The 17,283-nt window shown below is 49.0% G+C and overlaps 1 protein-coding gene across 7 annotated transcripts in view; it reads right to left on the minus strand.

Annotated features, from left to right (window-relative positions):
• Positions 1–17,283, minus strand: part of UBR4 (ubiquitin protein ligase E3 component n-recognin 4) — a 150,533-nt gene that overhangs the window by 20,104 nt on the left and 113,146 nt on the right. For all 7 annotated transcript variants that reach the window (XM_058675913.1, XM_058675916.1, XM_058675908.1 and 4 more), the window contains 19 exons: positions 17,120–17,264; positions 16,556–16,641; positions 15,823–15,910; positions 15,368–15,561; positions 13,387–13,626; positions 12,544–12,682; positions 11,387–11,512; positions 11,161–11,289; positions 10,030–10,373; positions 8,258–8,348; positions 7,917–8,001; positions 7,628–7,755; positions 6,248–6,377; positions 5,648–5,805; positions 4,877–4,986; positions 4,213–4,354; positions 3,788–3,869; positions 3,323–3,496; positions 993–1,114 (listed from right to left, as the gene is read on the minus strand). In XM_058675913.1, the coding sequence (XP_058531896.1) occupies positions 993–1,114; positions 3,323–3,496; positions 3,788–3,869; positions 4,213–4,354; positions 4,877–4,986; positions 5,648–5,805; positions 6,248–6,377; positions 7,628–7,755; positions 7,917–8,001; positions 8,258–8,348; positions 10,030–10,373; positions 11,161–11,289; positions 11,387–11,512; positions 12,544–12,682; positions 13,387–13,626; positions 15,368–15,561; positions 15,823–15,910; positions 16,556–16,641; positions 17,120–17,264 (2,713 nt within the window). The remainder of the gene's footprint in view (positions 1–992; positions 1,115–3,322; positions 3,497–3,787; positions 3,870–4,212; positions 4,355–4,876; positions 4,987–5,647; positions 5,806–6,247; positions 6,378–7,627; positions 7,756–7,916; positions 8,002–8,257; positions 8,349–10,029; positions 10,374–11,160; positions 11,290–11,386; positions 11,513–12,543; positions 12,683–13,386; positions 13,627–15,367; positions 15,562–15,822; positions 15,911–16,555; positions 16,642–17,119; positions 17,265–17,283) is intronic.

The following is a 17,283-nucleotide window of genomic DNA, read 5'->3' on the forward strand; positions in this document are numbered from 1 at the left end:
GGTGACCTTTCCCTGTGGACAGCTGGAGGGAGAACCTGACTCATCAAGCCTCTCACATGGGATTCCAAAACAGCCAGATATGATTCCTGAAGCCTTGAACATCTGAGCAGGATTGCGAGGCTAACAAACAGGTCAGAACGGACCTGCTTGTCTCCTGTGTAACTACCACACTGGGGATGGAATGGCTTTGTCACTGACGGCCACGAAGAGGGCGTTTCTGCGATTCACCACTCAAAGCTGCCCAACCACAACAGTCCATTGTGAACAGGTAATACTGCCACTGCATCCTTCCTCAGTTACGACAAGGGGACTTTGGATCCTACCATACTTTCATAAATTTCAGGCTAGGAGAAAACACACACCACAGGTGCGCATAAAACAAGGGGGAAAGGGAGAATGTGAAAATGCCTTTCTATTCAGAACTGCTCCTTGGGGCAGCATGATGGGACCTGGGCTCAGCTGCCGCCTGTGACTGCAGCATCGCAGCATCCCACATCACAGCAGTGACTCTGAGTCTTGGCTGCTCTGCTCCTCACTCAGCTTCCTGCTGATGCACCTGCAAACAGCAGACGAAGGCCCAAGTACTTGGGCCCCTGCCTGCCACCCATGAAGGAGCCCTGGATGGAATTCCTGGCTTCAGTTACAGTTATTTGGAAAGAAAACTCGCAAATGAAGATCTCTTTGTTTCAAATAAACACAAATCTCAAAATTAAAACAAACAAAAAAAGCTTTCCACAGCATGGTGGACTGATAAGCAATGGGATTTTGGAAGTGGGAGACCAGTGTTAGTTTAAGAGATAAAATAAGTGTCTAATGTTGACCTTGAATTGAGGAAAGAAGACCAAGGGAGGTCTTGATTCCCCACCAGGCACAAGAAGAGAGCTTCTGTTTCCTGTCAGTAAATCTTCCTAAAACAGACTGGCCCACAACCGCTCCCAGTGAGACTCCCCTTTCACGGCCCCCGGGCGCCGCGGGAAGGAGCACCTGCTTACAGGGTAGATGATGCTGCAGAGCCTCTCAAAGATGAACACCGGCGTTCGGTAGTCGTCCAGGTTGTAGCGCTTGGCTGTCTCGATGCACACAGCCATGAAAGCCTTAGTTTCCGATTCTGTACCTGCCAGAAAGCAAAGCAGCCCAGTCAGTTAGGAGAGCCCACCTGTGTACATCGACATGAGAGTTTAAATGACACACCGACTGTGACCGGATCCTTCTCCCTGCCAAGTCTGTAAGTGTCCTACATGGCAGCCCTGATACTTCAACTCACTGCTGACTGCTTTATACCCAGGCCACATTCAATGCAACAACCCAAAGCCAAGCTTGTCTTGAAGGAAAGACACAAGGCCTTATTTAACCTAGCACCCCCATGCCTGACGCAGGCAATCAAAAATGCCAAGTAATAATCCTAACTGTGTTCTAGTCAAATCAGCTGGAAGTGACCGTTTTAAGCTCCATTCTAAAGATTAGGCAGTGTTCTCTAAGAGTCAGAGATAACTGTGTCATTAGGGAGGAAGGAAATATATTGTTTTTCAAGGGTCCCACTAATAAGGTCATCGGCCAACACAGCGTGGACTGATGACAATGGGCAATATAGCAGAAGTTCCCTAACCTGGAACTCCTTATTTAAAATGTTGAATTAGGAGCTGGCACTGTGGCATAGCCGGCTCAGCAGCTAGCTGCAATGGACATACAGACACTAATTTGATTCCCACTGCTCCATTTCCAATCCAGTTACCTATTAATGTGCCTGAGAAAGCAGCATAAGATGGTCCAAGTCCCTGAGTCCCTGCACCCAGAAAACCTGGATGGAGTGCCAGCCTAGCCCTGCCCTGGCCGTTGTGGCCATCAAGGGAATGAACCACATCAGCAAACAAGAATCAATAGCCAAAAATGAGCAGAAATCAGAAACCTAAGGAAATAAGCAAAACAGTGAAAACAGTTTCAGACTGAACTGGGGTTTCCAAACCTGCTAGGATTTGAGACCTGCATACAGGTCACATGTAATGAGGCAGTGAGTTCAGCCGGGACTCCGCACACTGTCATGTACAAATCCAGTCAGCTAGAAGTGATGCTCCCACTTTCTCGGCTAAATGGCTGGAGGGCAATGGTCTCTCCATAAACCGCAGCACTGAGCAGAGGAGACGGTTTTCCTGTGAGAACTCTTAACAAGCTGCCCTCGCCCAGAGGTGACTCAAACCTCACACTTTTAGGAAGCAGCCCTGAAAAAGGCAACGATCAGGACAGTCTGGGATGGCAGTGCCCTGGAAGGCTCACAGAAATTTACAAAGCCTTTCAGGGAAATTCGACCACTAACTTGGTCCTAAATACTGCCCCCGGCAAACCTCAAAATTATAAGGTCACAATCAAAAGTCACCAATACAGTGATACACTGAAAGCACCATGAACAAGAGCCAGAAGAGCAAACAGAAACAGCTGTTGAACTATCAGACACAAATATGTTAAATGTTTAAAAATTATTAAAGAGATGGGAAATGTGAATACAAAGGCAAGGACTATAAAATCTAAAACTCTAAGAACTCAATGGGAGGCATAAAAAAAATTACACATAGTGAGGAAAACAATGGATGACCTGAAGAAATTACCCAAAATGTCACATTAACATGGAAGAGGAGCACTATCAAGGCGCGGCTGAAGAGACATGTACAGCACGGCCAGCACTGTGGTGCAGCACACTCAGCCACCACATGTGACACTGACACCCTGTCGCGGAGCACTGGCCCAAGTCCCGGCTGCTCTGCATCTCCTGGGCCAGCTCCTTGCTAAGGCACCGGAGAAAGCAGTGGGAGATGGCCCAAGTGTCTGAGCCCAGGACAGAGCTCCAGGCTCCTGGCCTCAGTCGGGCCCAGCCCTGGCCACTGTAGTCGTCTGGACAGCAAGCGAGTAGATGGAAGAAGCCTCTGTGTCTCTGTCTCTGTGTCTCTGCATTTTAAGTAAGTAAATCTTTTATTAAAAGAGATGTAGACAAGAGCGAAAATAAGGCTTCATCAGGAAAAACAAGGGAGACTGGACCAGAGGCAATGTGAGACAACGACTGAGAATTTTCCAGAATAAAGAAGAGCTTTTCTGAGAACCCTAGATCTCTACCCTATCTAAAAAGCTCAAGCTAAAATAACCAATGACTGAGCCTAGCTTGGAACTGTCATCCACAAGCCAATGCTCTTGATAGGGGGTCTCGCCCTGAAGGCAGGGAGTTGTCTGCCCTCCTCCTCCGGCTCTGCCCGAGTAGAGGACATCATACTAACATGTCAGGTGAGCCCCCAAGGGGCTCTGTGCGCCCCAAGCTCCAGCTGCTCAGCAGTGCTACCTGTGGTCATGTCCTCCAGCATCTCCAGCAGCATATCCTGGGTCTCATCGATCAGCTTGGTTCTCTGCACCACCAGCTTCCGCAGGCACAGATAGCCATTCAGCACTGTGCCTACCAAGCGACTCTTAAAGTGCCTTTTGATGGATTCCACCTCAACGAAGGAGGAGAGAAGGCCTATGGGGATACAAAACCGGTGCTGTAAGAGTACTGGATGAGAAGCTAAAAAGGAGGCTGTCTTCAAAAGTCTGCAAACAAACAAAACAGCAGGGCAATCAGGCGAGAGCCCAGGGCAGGGCTGGAATGAACTGGTCAACAGCAAACACGTAAACCCCTCAACAAGAGGGAAGACACAGTGTAAGTCTGCACTAGAGTCAACAGGAGTCAACTCCGGCACCCAAGCAGCTCAGGGTCAGTGCTGTAAACACACCAAGGATGACGCTCTGGGGCAGGGCCAGGCTTCTCTACCTGTGAGACTTTTGAGGGCATAGCCTTGTTGTAGATCAGTGCTCAAGGTGGCCTCCTCCAGGGCCAACAACCGGGCGATTTCCTAAAAAGGATGACAAGCACAGTTAACATACAGCCCATGATGTACGACCAGTCTCCACCACCACTGTAGGAGACGGTGGTACCCCAAAACATTCAGCAGTCAGCACCTTCTTAGTCGGCTCTCGCAGAACTCCTTTCTAAGAAGCTCTTGCAGCGCTGAGAGATTGCTTAAAAACTTGGAACACCTGAAATGCCCCCAACAGGCTGCACTAGCAAAAAGACAAAGCCTCAAAATGTATTTTTAACAAACATCTTCCTCAACAGAAAGAATACAAGTTTCTATCAGAGTGCAGTGAGGACAGAATGGGAGGAAGAGGAGCTTCTCAGACAGTGGGATGAGATACCTTGGTGATGAGGTTGCCCACGTAGGGCAGGACTCCCCGAGCGGCCAGGTAGACTTTCCAGTGAGCCGAAGTGATGAGCTTCTGATACAGAGCCAGGTACTCTGCAGCACACTCCCCAGCCACACTCAGCTCATCCAAGTAACTGCAGCCGGACAGACAGGGCCCATCAGGGAGGCCCCGCAGCTCCCACAGCTGCAGGCTCTCTCTATCTCCTGCTCTTCCCTCTGCAGGCCTGATGGCGGCAGCAGGGGCATCTGAGAAAACCCAAAGCCTACTCCTTGGGAAGATCTTAGAACACACCGCCCCCACTTAGGAAAGGGGCCCCTGCTGGGCAGTGGAGCTCCAAGTCTAGAACACACTATAGGGAATGAATGCCAAACCCTTCAAACATTTTTACTCTGCTTATTACTCTAAGTGTAACACAAGATTATACAGGCCAAAACATTAAACGCCTGCTAAATGTCAATAAACGTTAGCTCCTGCTGTTAGCACTGCACTACAGCTCAGCTTTTTAACAATCATTTCTGTGGGTTTCTACGTGAGATGAAAACAGTCACAGACCATAGGTGTGTGTCTCCAACCCTGACCCACAGATTCCTCTGGGCAACAGGCTACTGTTCTAGGTCAAATCTCCCCACCTTCCTTGGCCCAGACCCCAAGATACCTGGTGAGGAGGTCGAGGACCTGCTGCTTGCGGCTGGGGATGGTGGCTAGAGCTTCCACGATGGTGCAGGCTGCTTGCCGTGCGGCCTGCGTTGCTGGGGTGAAGAGCACCTACAGGACAGCAGAGAGGAGAATCGGAGGCTCAGGAGACAGCCTGCCCCCCTGACCCCAACAGAGAGTACAGTCACTGCCTCCCAGCCCTGAGAAGGGCAGCCTCTCCAGGGAAATGTTACAGGTACAGCTCCCCGGCTAACACAAGAGCCATGGCTGCAGACAGACACTTCTCCATCAGCCAGACTGGGGAACACAGTTTTGGAAGACTGAAGTCTTTGTCCTCAGCAAAGTTCAGTAAGTTTTTTTGGGGGAAGAGACAGATGCTGAGCTTATAGGTTTTCCTTTGATAAAAACCAACAAATAGCTTCTCTACAATATAACTGCTATAACTCTTTAAAACATTAATTAGAAAGAGGAAGAGAAGGATGAAGACATGGATGAGAACAGAGAGCCAGGCTCTGAGGTTCCATCATGTGACATGGGCACAGAATAGAGCAGAGTGCCCAAGCTTGGTAGAAAAGGTGAAAGGAGCATCCACCTGGCCATTCCCCATGCCAGGGGCTGCCAGCCAAGAAGCTCAACCTCCTCCTGTTTGAAAGGATCAAGAGGAGGCAAGAGCAGAACAGGGCAGACACGCGGTGAGGAGCACGCACACACTGCCCGGCCTCTGGGCCAGGTCTGGGGCCAGGGGTCAGGGGTCAAGGAGATGGCTGCTCACCTGTCGCAGCCAGTTGTTATGCCCCAATTTGAGATCCAAGGGGGAGGTCCTCTTGCCCCGGCGACTCAGGAACTGCTTCCACCTCCAGATGTACTTCTCGGTCAAGTAGAGATGGCGGAGCTCTGCTTTGCTGGGGGTTTTCCCATTGCCATCTGCCCCTGTCAGATCGACAGCAGGAGGGTTGAGTAAGTGCAAGAGTGACAGACGGGCGGTGTCTAGACCGAGGCAGTGGGGAGCCAGTGCTGTGGTGTACAGGTAAAGCCACTGCCTGCGATACTAGCATTCCATCTGGGCACCAGTTCATTTCCAGCTGCTCTGTTTCTGAACCAGCTCCCAAACCAGTGGAGGATGGCACAAGTGTTTGGGCTCCTGCTACCCATGTGGGAGACCCAGATGAAGGCTCTGGCTTCAGCCTGGCCCAGTCCTGGCCGTTTCGACCATCTCAGGAGTGTACTAGCAGATGGAAGAGCTCTCCATCTCACCCTTCCCCTCTGTAACTTTTTCAAATAAATAAAAGAAACCATAAAAGAAAAAAAAACCACAAAGGCAGACAGAGACCAAGTTAACACTGCCCCATTCGTGCGTGGGCGACAGACACACCTCGGATAGGAAGACACTTCTTCCAGGCTTCATAGGACGCCTTGGGATCTCTCTTGAGCCACAGCTGGGCCTGGGCGTGGATCTCATTGCAATAAGGCTTCACTGTGGTGAGAGCCTCAACGGGGACATCCTAGAGGGGACAGGCGCAGCAAGGGGGGAGATTGAGCACAGCTGGGCACTGGGCAGCACTCAGGAGCAGTGCAGAGCTGCTGTGCCCTCTCATACGCTCCCGTTAAACCCCACAATCCAGCTGGGTGGCTGCATCTCACCTGAATAAGATCACTGAGTTTTTACTGGAAGGAAAGGAAGGACACAAGTGACTTCCTACAGACAATCTCATAGTTGCATGCGCGGACTCCTGCTCCAAGACTAAGCTGCAGTCTCTTAAAGTATAAATTTTCAAGGGGTCACGAGCAGTTACCAGAATGCAAGGGACCAGAATGGGCCTTAGCCAGCTTCCTAAACCAGTTGTTCTAGTATTCCAGAGAGGAGGTTTAGTCAAACTACTCTGTGTTACTTCATCAAGATGTTTTTGAATGAAGTCACATGGCAGTGCAGAAATGCTGGAACAGCTGGCCACAGGCTTCTCACAACAGGGCACCAGCAAACTCTGCCAGCACTAGATTGGACCCATCAGCCCAAACACCAAGCAAGTAAAAAGAGGCAAACAACATGTTACTATAATTTAGAAAATAAGTTGGTCCTCACAGACTCCCCTTTCCAAAATCTTGGGAAATCTGGGGTCTGGGAACCCCATCCTGAGAAGTGGTGCTCTCTCTAGGTCAAACCTGAGCACAGTCCAAGCACTGGGCTTCCTCGCTGATAGGTCAATAACGACATAAACATAAGCGTTTGCCTACAGAAAACAAGGCTCTGTCTTTTAACCAAGACAATCTTGGTTCACCAGGACTCAACTCTGATGGGAAATGAAGGGAAGGAAGGAGAATTGTCTGCACAGAGCCGGGCAAGGAGAACATGACAAACCACTCAGTGACCAGACACCCCTAGAAACATAAACCCTGGTGCTCAGCACTTGGACAGCAATCCCCCAGCCAGGGAAGACTGATTCCCACCATGGGATGGCCCCTTAGGATCAGGAATACAAGAAACTTGCAGTCACAACATTGGGAAATGGAAGAGCTAGGATGTGAACACAAAGACCTGTTTCAGAATCTAGGGTCTCCAATTACTGCTGCACGTGCTGTAACAGTTGAGAAGGAAACTTGACACAGCTGAGAAGACCAGACCAAGGGGGCACCCTTCACAGGACTGAGCTTCCTACTTCTCTAGTTTCCTGCTCAGGGCACCCAGGGGACCAGGGAACAAGGGGCCGCTGTTCTCCGGCACATGCCTCTTAGGCTCCCCCTCTTGACCCAGTACCTTGTTCTTCTTGCTGGTCGGAGCAGGTGGCTTGATCAGCTTCTGCAAGATCCGCAGGCACATGAGGGTGATGTTCTCAACAACCACGGGAGTCTTAATGTTCACAGCCATGAGGAAAAGGCTGAGAGCTGGAGATGGTAGGAAGGGCAGTCACAACCACAACACACGGCTGCTGACTAACAGGGACTGCATGGGGCCTGCACCCTCTGCTTTGCCCCTTTCCTGGTATCACAACACTTTGGAGTCTCTTTTGCCGAGACCCCTACCCAGACATGTTCCCCAAACTCACCACAGCGTAGCCGGAGTTCCCAGCAGCTGTCCTCCTTTGAGATGGAATCTGTCAGCAGCAGCATCTCGTACTGAAGGCTACTCGCCTAGGGGGTGAGCCAAGAAGGGTCTCAGGACGAAGTCTAGGCTCTGCTCCGGGGACCCACAGCCCAATGCCTCCTTTGAGTGGACCTGGCTGAGATGGGGGTCTTGACATGGAGACCCCTGTGCCCAGGCTCTCCCGAGGACAGTGTCTGGGATGAAAGGTCTGCACATGTGCCGTTTGCTCCTTCCTCCGTCACAGAGACAGGAGGACACACAGCAACAGAGAGAGGAGCCCCAGAGGACAGCCGCTCTGCTTACCAGATCGGGGTTGGCCCAGTGGCCCTTGAGGGCAGTGGAGACTTTGCCGATGATCAGGTCATTCATCTGCTGCGTAGCTTCTGGATTGTCTCTAGGGGAAAGAAACAGAGCCACGTTACTGAGACTGGCTGTGACACACTGTGCTGCCCAAAGGAGCCCAGAGAACACAAACCCAAGGAAGGGCCAACATCTCTCTTGCCTCACAAACCACGGTCTGCAAGGAAAAGGGCACATTGCAGCTGCTTTCCCTGGGAATAGACACTAACACTGAAAGAATAGCTCAGCTGCTGATCCACGACCCAGGCTATACGACCCACAGGCGCTGCCTGCTGGGAACTCTGCAATACCCAGGAGGCCACCTAATCTTATCACAGCTCTTTACCTTCTCCAAGTGCCTCTATATCCTTCCCCATGAGGTCCCTCTATTTCCCAACTGTGCTTTTCATTATCACATCTCTATTATTAGAGTAGAAAATGCATGTACCGCCTCACACTGCTCTTTGGTTCTCAACACTCTGAAGGGACTCTGAGACCCTAACAGGTACTGGCCCAGCCTCTGCCTGGTGCTTCTCTGATACTCCTGGCACCTGTTGCCGCCAAGGTCCTCCACTGGTGTCTTGTTTTGCACGCCAAGACCCTGGCAGGACTTGTGCCAATTGACATGCAGAGCTTTGCCAGACATTCAGCCTCTCGAGGAAGCCCACGTGCGAAATCGGAGTCACCATTTCTGCTGTTATCTTTCCTTACCCTCCTATTTCCTGAAATCACACTGTGTCAGTTTCCTGCAGTTCTCCCACTGTAGAATGCAGGCCATGTGAGGACCTACCTCCTCTAGCTCTGTACCCCCAGGATCAGCAGATGCTCAGCACAAACTTGTTAAATAAGTGAATAAATAATTTAGCAAGTAACTTTTGTTAGGCATCTAATCTGCTCGAGAATTTATGCACATATTTGGTGAATAATGCACATAAAACTCTAGGAGCAGTATTTGGTACACACTGAACACTCCTCAAAAATGCGTGGGGGCCGGCATTGTGGCCTTGTAGGTAAAGCCATCCCCTGCAATGCTGACATCCCAAGTGCATGCCACTTCGAGTTGTGGCTATACCACTTCTGATCTGGCTCCCTGCTAACGTGCCTTGGAAAAGCAGCAGAGGATGGCCCAAGTCCTAGGGAGACCCCAGAAAAACTCTAGCCTCCTGGCTTTGGACTGGGCCAAGCAGCAGATGCAATCATTTAGTAAAGGACTCACTGGATGGAAGACCTCTCTCTGCAACTCTGCCTTTGAAATAAAACAAATCTTACAACAAAAAAAGGGCTAACAATTATGGAATCCCTTCACCCATCCTCTCCACAAGTCTTTCAGGCATTCCCCAGCATCAGGACTCTTCTGATGAGGAAAGCAGGGCTCAGAAACCGGAGTGATCTGTCCATGACACGAGGCGTCACATGCTGAACTGGACTTTTCTGGTCCAACTCTAAGCTCCCCTGGTCCCAGCGCTCCGTGAGGATTTCAGGAGTTCAACTGCCTGCTCACTGCCCTCTCCTCCCTCATCAGGACACACCACTGGAACCCACAAAAATACAAGACAAATACACCATTTATGAGGAAACTTGGGATTCAGTGCTCCGTGAGTTTGTCCTTTATGCTGTGGACATCGTCCTGGTTTCCTGTTTCTGCCACCTAGCCCATGTGGCCATCAGAGCACAATGCTCTCAGCTTCGATGCTGCCACCGACCCCAGTGCCCACACACTAGGTGCACTCTCTCACCGAGTCAGGAGGCACATGAGCTGGCGGACCTCCTCCCGCATGGCTGCAGCCCCTCGACGAAGATTATAATCAAACAGCTCCCGGATAAGTCCCTGAGAGACAAGGATATGCCTCAGGGCTGGGTTGGTGGCCAGAGCCCGCAGCAGTGTGATGCAATGCTCTGTGACAGCTGAGGCACAGCCATAGCACTTGGTGGAGGAGGTATGGCCACAGCCCAGGACAGACAAGGCGCGGTACTGGCTGGCAGTGAACGTGGGCTGCACAGAAGTCCGGGATGACTTGGTGGCCGCTTCCCTCTGCTGCAGATCATATTCCAACAACTCCTTGCGTGAAGCAAAGACTTTCTAAGAATAAAAGACAAAAAAAAAAAAAAAATTAGCAATTAAAATCTAGGAAAAAGAGTCAGTTTAAAAATCAGCTCTGCTTTGGAAAATAAACTTTAAATGCATTCTCTTAATTCTCTTAATATTCTGCATACACTCAAAGTATGTAACATAGCAGTCACATAATTTCTCTCCATTTCACCGGGTAAACAGTGATGCTCAGTTGGCTTGACCGTGATAGAGATGCAGGGAAAAGCCAACTGATTACAGATTCAGGCTCTCAATTCCCAAGTCTCTCACAAAACACAGAAAAAAACCAGAAATGTATGCGTAAGGAGCAAATGTAGCACACAAGCCTTTGCGAAGGCAGGCAAGTGGCTGCTCTCCTGTATGAAGTGCCACTAGCTACAGCCAGCCTTCCCTCCCACGGACCACAGGGACCAGTGCTGCACTGTCCCAGCTTACACCTGGCTTACTCGGGGGACTGTAGCTGGAGTGTCCGTGCTTATCAAGCTGACAAACAGGACACACCAGGAAACAAAACAGAAAATCCTGGCTTTCCATTTTTGAAAACTAGTAACCCCTGTACTACAAGTGGATGAGTTGAAATGACCAAGAGAAGCTGATCTATGCGACCTTCCCTTCTAAGTTTCCAATAGCAAACGCACCCTTTGAAGAGCACCACAGACGGATCTCCGGGTGACGTTATTGCTTCCTGGCTGGGGCAAGGGCAGGATGACTGCGGCAGGACTCTCCAGAAACAACACCCCAAGAAAATCACACTCACCAGCCTCCCCCATCTTCCTACCTGGATGATTTTGGAGAGTTCGTCAAAAGAGTTCTTGCAGTCTCCGCAGTACTCCTGAGCCAACTGCAGGATGTAGCGATTCACACTGGCCGAAGTGGAGCTGATGCCTCCTGCTGTTCCCGAGTCATCCTGCAAGCCCAACGGGACCAGTGTCAACTTCAACCCCAAGATGCTCTCATCACCACCCAATGTCCTTTATAAATGCCCCTTCTCTAGCTGGCATCACCTGTGGCTTCTCTGGAGCTGCCTCATTCACTTTGCACAGCAGGTTCTCCAGCTGCGGCCGATGCCCCATCAGCTGATGATACACACGATCTGCTTTGTCCAAAAGTGTATTGATGTTGGAGACAGCCTAGAAGGAACAGAGCTATGTGAACGTTTTCTAGCATAATGACTTCCCCTAATTTTCCTAATCAGTAATAATACTAATTGTTATCTATTACTGAAACATTTCCTCTAAATCAGGCACTATGTTTCCCGTATTTTCCCTATTCTGCACAATAATCCTACAAGGTTGGTTATACGAATGGCATACAAGAGGGACAGACGCTGCGGTGCAGTGGGTTAAGCCATGGCTTGGGACACCTGCATTTTCATACTGGAGTGCTAATTCAGGTCTCAATCACTCTGCTTCTATTTTAGCCTCCTCCTAATGCACACTGGGAGGCAGCAGAAGATGGCTTAAGAGCTAAGGCCCCTGCTACCACATGGCAGACCCAGATGGCGTCCTAGGTCCCTGGCTTTGGCCTGACCCAGTCCTGGCTATGGAGGGCATCTGGAAAACGAACCAGTGTTTGGAAGAGTCTCTCTCTGCTGCTCTGCTTCTTAAGCAAATGAAAATCAACACATACAGAACATACAATATACACATGTGACACACACACACAATGTAGAGAGAAGTAACTGATGCTAGTCACACAAGAATGAAAAAACAAACCAGAAATGGGCAGTTTGGTTTGGCTGACTATAAAGTTCAATGTTCTTCTTTCATCCTGGTAGTTCCCCCAACTTTCACTACCCTACACTCACCAGAAACCCTCCCCCACCAGCCCATGCTTACCGAGACAAGCTAACACTAAAAAAATGCCAACGGCTGTGATGGGAAGCAATCTGAACAAATGCAAGGTCAATCATCCAAATTCTTTTGGCCTTTCCAAATCCATGAAAGACTCGTTTCCAGCCAATCAGCCCTTCTCCGAAATCCCATGCAAACCATGTTGCAGCATTCCTTCTGTACTATCTGCTTGCACCCAGAAGCTAGGCCTCAACACTAGAGCTGAGAAAGACTTCAGTTAAAAGGACAAGCACACTACACTTCACCAATTCTGTCTCAAGGTCAAGACGGAGGCTACTGTTCTAAGTCTAGGCCAGGTGCGGCTTCACCTTCTTCCGGTCCTCTTCATTCTCTATGGGATCCACGGCACAACAAGGTTTGGCATACAGCATGAAGTCGAAGCGAGCGTATTTACAGAAGCCACAGGCGTTGCAAAGGAAAGGATCCTTTTCATCATAATTGATGGACCTGAAGAACCAAAGTGACTAGGTGAGTAAAACAGGTGTTAGGCAGGGTGAGGGGACTTGAAGGAGGTCTGTGCCACTTCTATACTCTGACTGTAGGGACAACAGCAAAAGTGAGAACAGCTTAAGCAGCCAGGTTAAGAAAGGAAGGTCCAGAACTAAACTCAGGGAACTCACTCCTGTCCCCACAGACCTGCCTCAGGATGAGAGCAAGCATACACACACACGTGTCACTCCACACCTCCCATCCTCCCTCCTCTCTCCAGAGCCACAGACCCACTTGGTGTAACATTTTTTTTTTTAACAACTTTAAAAAATATTCTAAAATTACCCACAGTGAGTTATAGATACAAAGTGGGGCTGGTGATGTAGTGCTGCACGTTAAGCTGCTGCCTCCAACACTGGCCTCTACTGACAGCACCAGTTCAAGTCCTGGCTGTCCCACTTCTGAGCCTGTTCCCTGCTAATCTGCAAGGGAAAGCAGTTCAATACAGGCCAAGTATTTGGGTCCCCACATCTAAGTGGGAGCCAAGTTCCCGGCTCTGGCCTGATCCACCACTGGTCGGCAGATGGAAGTAACTTAGGAGTTGGGCAGCAGATGGAAGATCTCAGTCTCTAATAGAACTCTGTCTTCCAGATACAGGAGAAGCAAAAAGAAAAAAGTAAGGCATCTCTAAAGCCCTAACCTGGGGAAAAGCCCTGGCTTACCTGCATTTGTGACACTGGTAAACGTTCTCTCCACAGTTGCCACACACCCCTGGGTTGGCGGGAACAGAGGCACTGCAGCGTGGGCACTGGAGGGTCTCTGTGGAGGCCTGGTAGTTTTCATAGAAGTCTGCAAACTCAATCATCAGATTGGAGGCCACGATGGGCAATGGCAGGTCGATCTTCACCTCGGTCTGCCCAGGAGTCAGCTGGACCTTCTTGGCTTTGTGCCACCGAGCTGGCCTAGGAGAAACGGTGTCAGGTGAAGGGTTAGAGGGCCTGCGAGCCTCTCAATGGGAACAGAATGAAACTTTGGTTTTGCTGACTGGTGAAAGGAAGAAACTGTCCTGTTTTTGTAAGGTAATCAGTGAGTGCTTTCAAGGAAAGAAACCTGGGAAACAGCAAGCTCATTAAAAAGAAACTCCTCCACTGCATTTTCTCAGTAAAAAAAAAAAGAGTAAAAAGGGGGTTAGAGCTGTGGCACAGAATGTTAAGCCACAGCCTAAAGCAATGGCATCCTACACGGGTATCAGTTTGAGTTCTAGCTGCTCCACTTCCAGTGTAACTTCCTGCTAACGTGCCTGGAAGAACCGCAGAGGAACGTCCAAGTACTTAGGCCCCTGCACCCATATTGGAGACCTGGATGAAGCTCCTGGCTAGGCCTGGCTGTTGGACAGTGAACCAGTGGATAGAAGACTTCTCACTTCCTCTGCGTCTCCCTCTCTGTAATTCTGCCTTTCAAATAAATAAACTTTGCCTTTAAAAAAAAAAATACAACTGCTTTAAGCTTTTATATATGATCATTCCCAGGAAAACAAAAGCACATTAACAAGACATTATTTGAAAAGTATGCCAGGCCTATAATCGCAACAGTTGCAATGAAAATGACAAGCCAGGTTCTATTCCCACAATCCTGCTCAATAGAGCTCAGCTGCTTCACAGTGTGGGCCATAGCTAGGGTCTGGACCATGCACCAAGTCAAGTCATAATGAGAAAAGAGCACATAATAATTTAGCAGTGACTACAGTAACACAATTAGCTAGCACACAGTCACACAGTGAGGTAGCAGCGCTGGAATCTGAACTGATTCAAGTAGCTGTGCTGACTCAGAGCAACAGAAGAGTTGCTTGTTAAGCTACTGGTTACAATACCTACTGCCCATAACAGAGTACCAGGGTCCCTGCCACCTATGGAAGATCTGGACTAAGTACCAAGCTCCTAGGCCTGACCCTCCGTATCTCCTGCCACCCCTTCTGCCGTCCCAGGTTGTATGGGCATCTGGGGAATGAGCTAGAAGATAGAATGGACCTCCCAATAAGCAACTTCTACTTCCAGGTTGCCAGTATCAACTCCGCTTTTCAAATAAAAAAATTTCCTTAAGCAGAGCTCCAGGCCAGTTGTTGATGTGGTACACTGGCCCGATTTTGCCTCCTGGAATAACAGGAAGACTTCCACCATGTGCAGGAAAGCACTGCAAGTCTTCCTAGTCAAGCAGCATCCCGCACACGCTCTGCACGGCAGCAATGCCTGAGTCCTCAACACAGACAGCAGTCTCTGTGACAGCAGACACACAATAATCCACGCGAGGGCCTCTTCCAGCCTCTGTGACGTGCCCCGATCTATACCGATCGATCCAGCGGTTATAAAGATCCAATGTGGGCAGAGAGGCAGCACGTGCCAGAAACGAAGCAGCACGTGCCAGAGGAGCCTCCTGAGACGTACTTGCTCGTCTACAAGCAGGAGCCCAATTAACAACCAAGACATGGCCGCTACTTCCTAACATCGGGGATTTTATAAGAACCCATCTGCCCCAGTTGGCACCGGTAAGCGAAGGCTGGAAGGCCCTGGCTCTGCTCTGCCTTTTCCTAGACAGGCAGTGAGGTCAATGAAAGGACACATCAGTGCAGTTTTGCCCCTTTCTGGAACTGCAGTGGGTACTGAGTCCTACAAACCTGCCACCCAGTCAAGTCTGAAAAGCCCATACTTGTTTTTCAGCTCCACGATGGCCTGCACAGTTCGGTTGTTGTAATACAGGTTGATAGTCCGCACCATCTTGGTCCGTTTCAGGTCTCCAATTTTCACTGTCACTTTGCTGATGGTATGACTGCCAATAAGCTTCACCACTTGCTGGGTGGTGGTGTATCGTGTGTCCACTTTAATAGAAGATAGCTTGATGTACTAAATCCAAGAGCACACAGAAACCTGGTATTAGTTTAAGGCTAACAGCTCCTCCTCTTGCCTTAAGAACTCATCCATATAGCCCCTCTTCATCCACAGATGAAGTTTCTATGTAAGGTCACAAACATGGCAGAAAAGGATTATTACCACTGATGTTCATCCTTCAAGAAGGGAAACATTTAATTGCTAACAACTAGTTTCTAGAAATGAAAAATCAATCACCCTTGGGGTGTAGGATGCCTGGGTGAAGATGCTACTCACACAGAATGGCACTTCTGGATTATTGCACACTAGGCAGGGGTCACTCTCCAGGTAATAGCCGTCAAACTCCACCAGGCCGGACAAGGTGCTAAGGAAGAAAGCAGTGTGAGCAGCAGCAAGGTTTTGCTTTGGGCAGCCTGACCGCCATGACCCAGTGTCCCCCCAGCTAGGGAAGGTGAGAAATCCAACAGGGTCTACAAGTCACAGGAAGGAAATGTCAACTACCCGACCTTGGTGTTTCCCACTTTCCAACTGCGCTGAAGTGGAATCCCAAGATGCATTAAAATTCATTCAAAGCAGAGTTATAATGAATTTACTATTAAAAACATAATTGAATTGTACATTTACAATTGTTCATTTTGTGGTATAAAAATTATACTCCAATACAGCTTTAACAAAAAGTTTCTAATAAACTAAAGGAACAAAAAAACCAAATTGTCAATATAATCAATGTCCTCTTTTTTAAAAAATTGTTAAATAAATGAAGATTTTTTCTATAAATTTGTTTTGTATTATTAAGACTTAAACCATTGAAATTAAGGTCCTTCTTACATAAGTATCACTGCTCACTGAATCCTAAATTCAACACTTGCACTTCCAGCACCTTCAACAGGGAAAGCCTGGGCTACATGGGAGGGATTCCAAGGTCACCCAGACATGTTTCCTGTGGCACAAGGAGCTACTTATCATGTCGACTGAGCTTCAAACAGGCAGAAAGCAAACCAAAGCTCACTTATAAATGTTGGAGTTGGGATGGTTGGTAAGAATATGGTTCTGAGTGCGCAGGATCTCCACAGCCTTCTGGGAGTACTCCTTCAGCTGAAACAGAATTCAACAGAGAGCAAGCTAAAGCCCAGAGTCTGTTAGTAGAGAAAGACTCTAGTCATTCTTCCTTCCAGCTTAATGCTGACCTCCCTTGAAAAATCACACAAAACTGAGGCTAATTCCTACTGAGTAACAACAGATTCTGTCTCTATCTTCTTGATAGGTTTTCTTTTCACCTTATGGAGGAAAACTGTTTCTCCTTTTATGGAAAAGCCACACAACAGTTGAGCAGATGGAGGGGTGTTGTTCTGGTAATGCCAGCCAGGTTGCCACCAAAGCCAGGGACACTTTCTTTCCCAAGCAACTTCAGGGAGTTGCACTGCCTTCCCCCACTTGACCTACTTGCTTGGGCTAAGATAAATTCAGAGCCTATTTATTTGCTAGCGTAGACTATCCACATAGTATTTACATCTTGGGAGCATTTAGAGACACAAAATTAAATTAGCTTCTCTGCCCACAAATCAACTGTTACCTTCTTCTCCGTCTGTGGTGTTTTCAAGGAGAAATATCCAAGAAGGTCTACAAACTGGGCTGCTTTCCGACCGTAGGCAGGGAGTTCTGGCCATATGGACCACATGAGATCCAGCAGGAGCTCCTGCTGGGACTTGTTGGAGTTTCTGTGGATAAATGACAGCT

The sequence above is a fragment of the Ochotona princeps genome, chromosome 2, assembly GCF_030435755.1.
Source record: "Ochotona princeps isolate mOchPri1 chromosome 2, mOchPri1.hap1, whole genome shotgun sequence".
Taxonomy (NCBI): Eukaryota; Metazoa; Chordata; class Mammalia; order Lagomorpha; family Ochotonidae; genus Ochotona; species Ochotona princeps.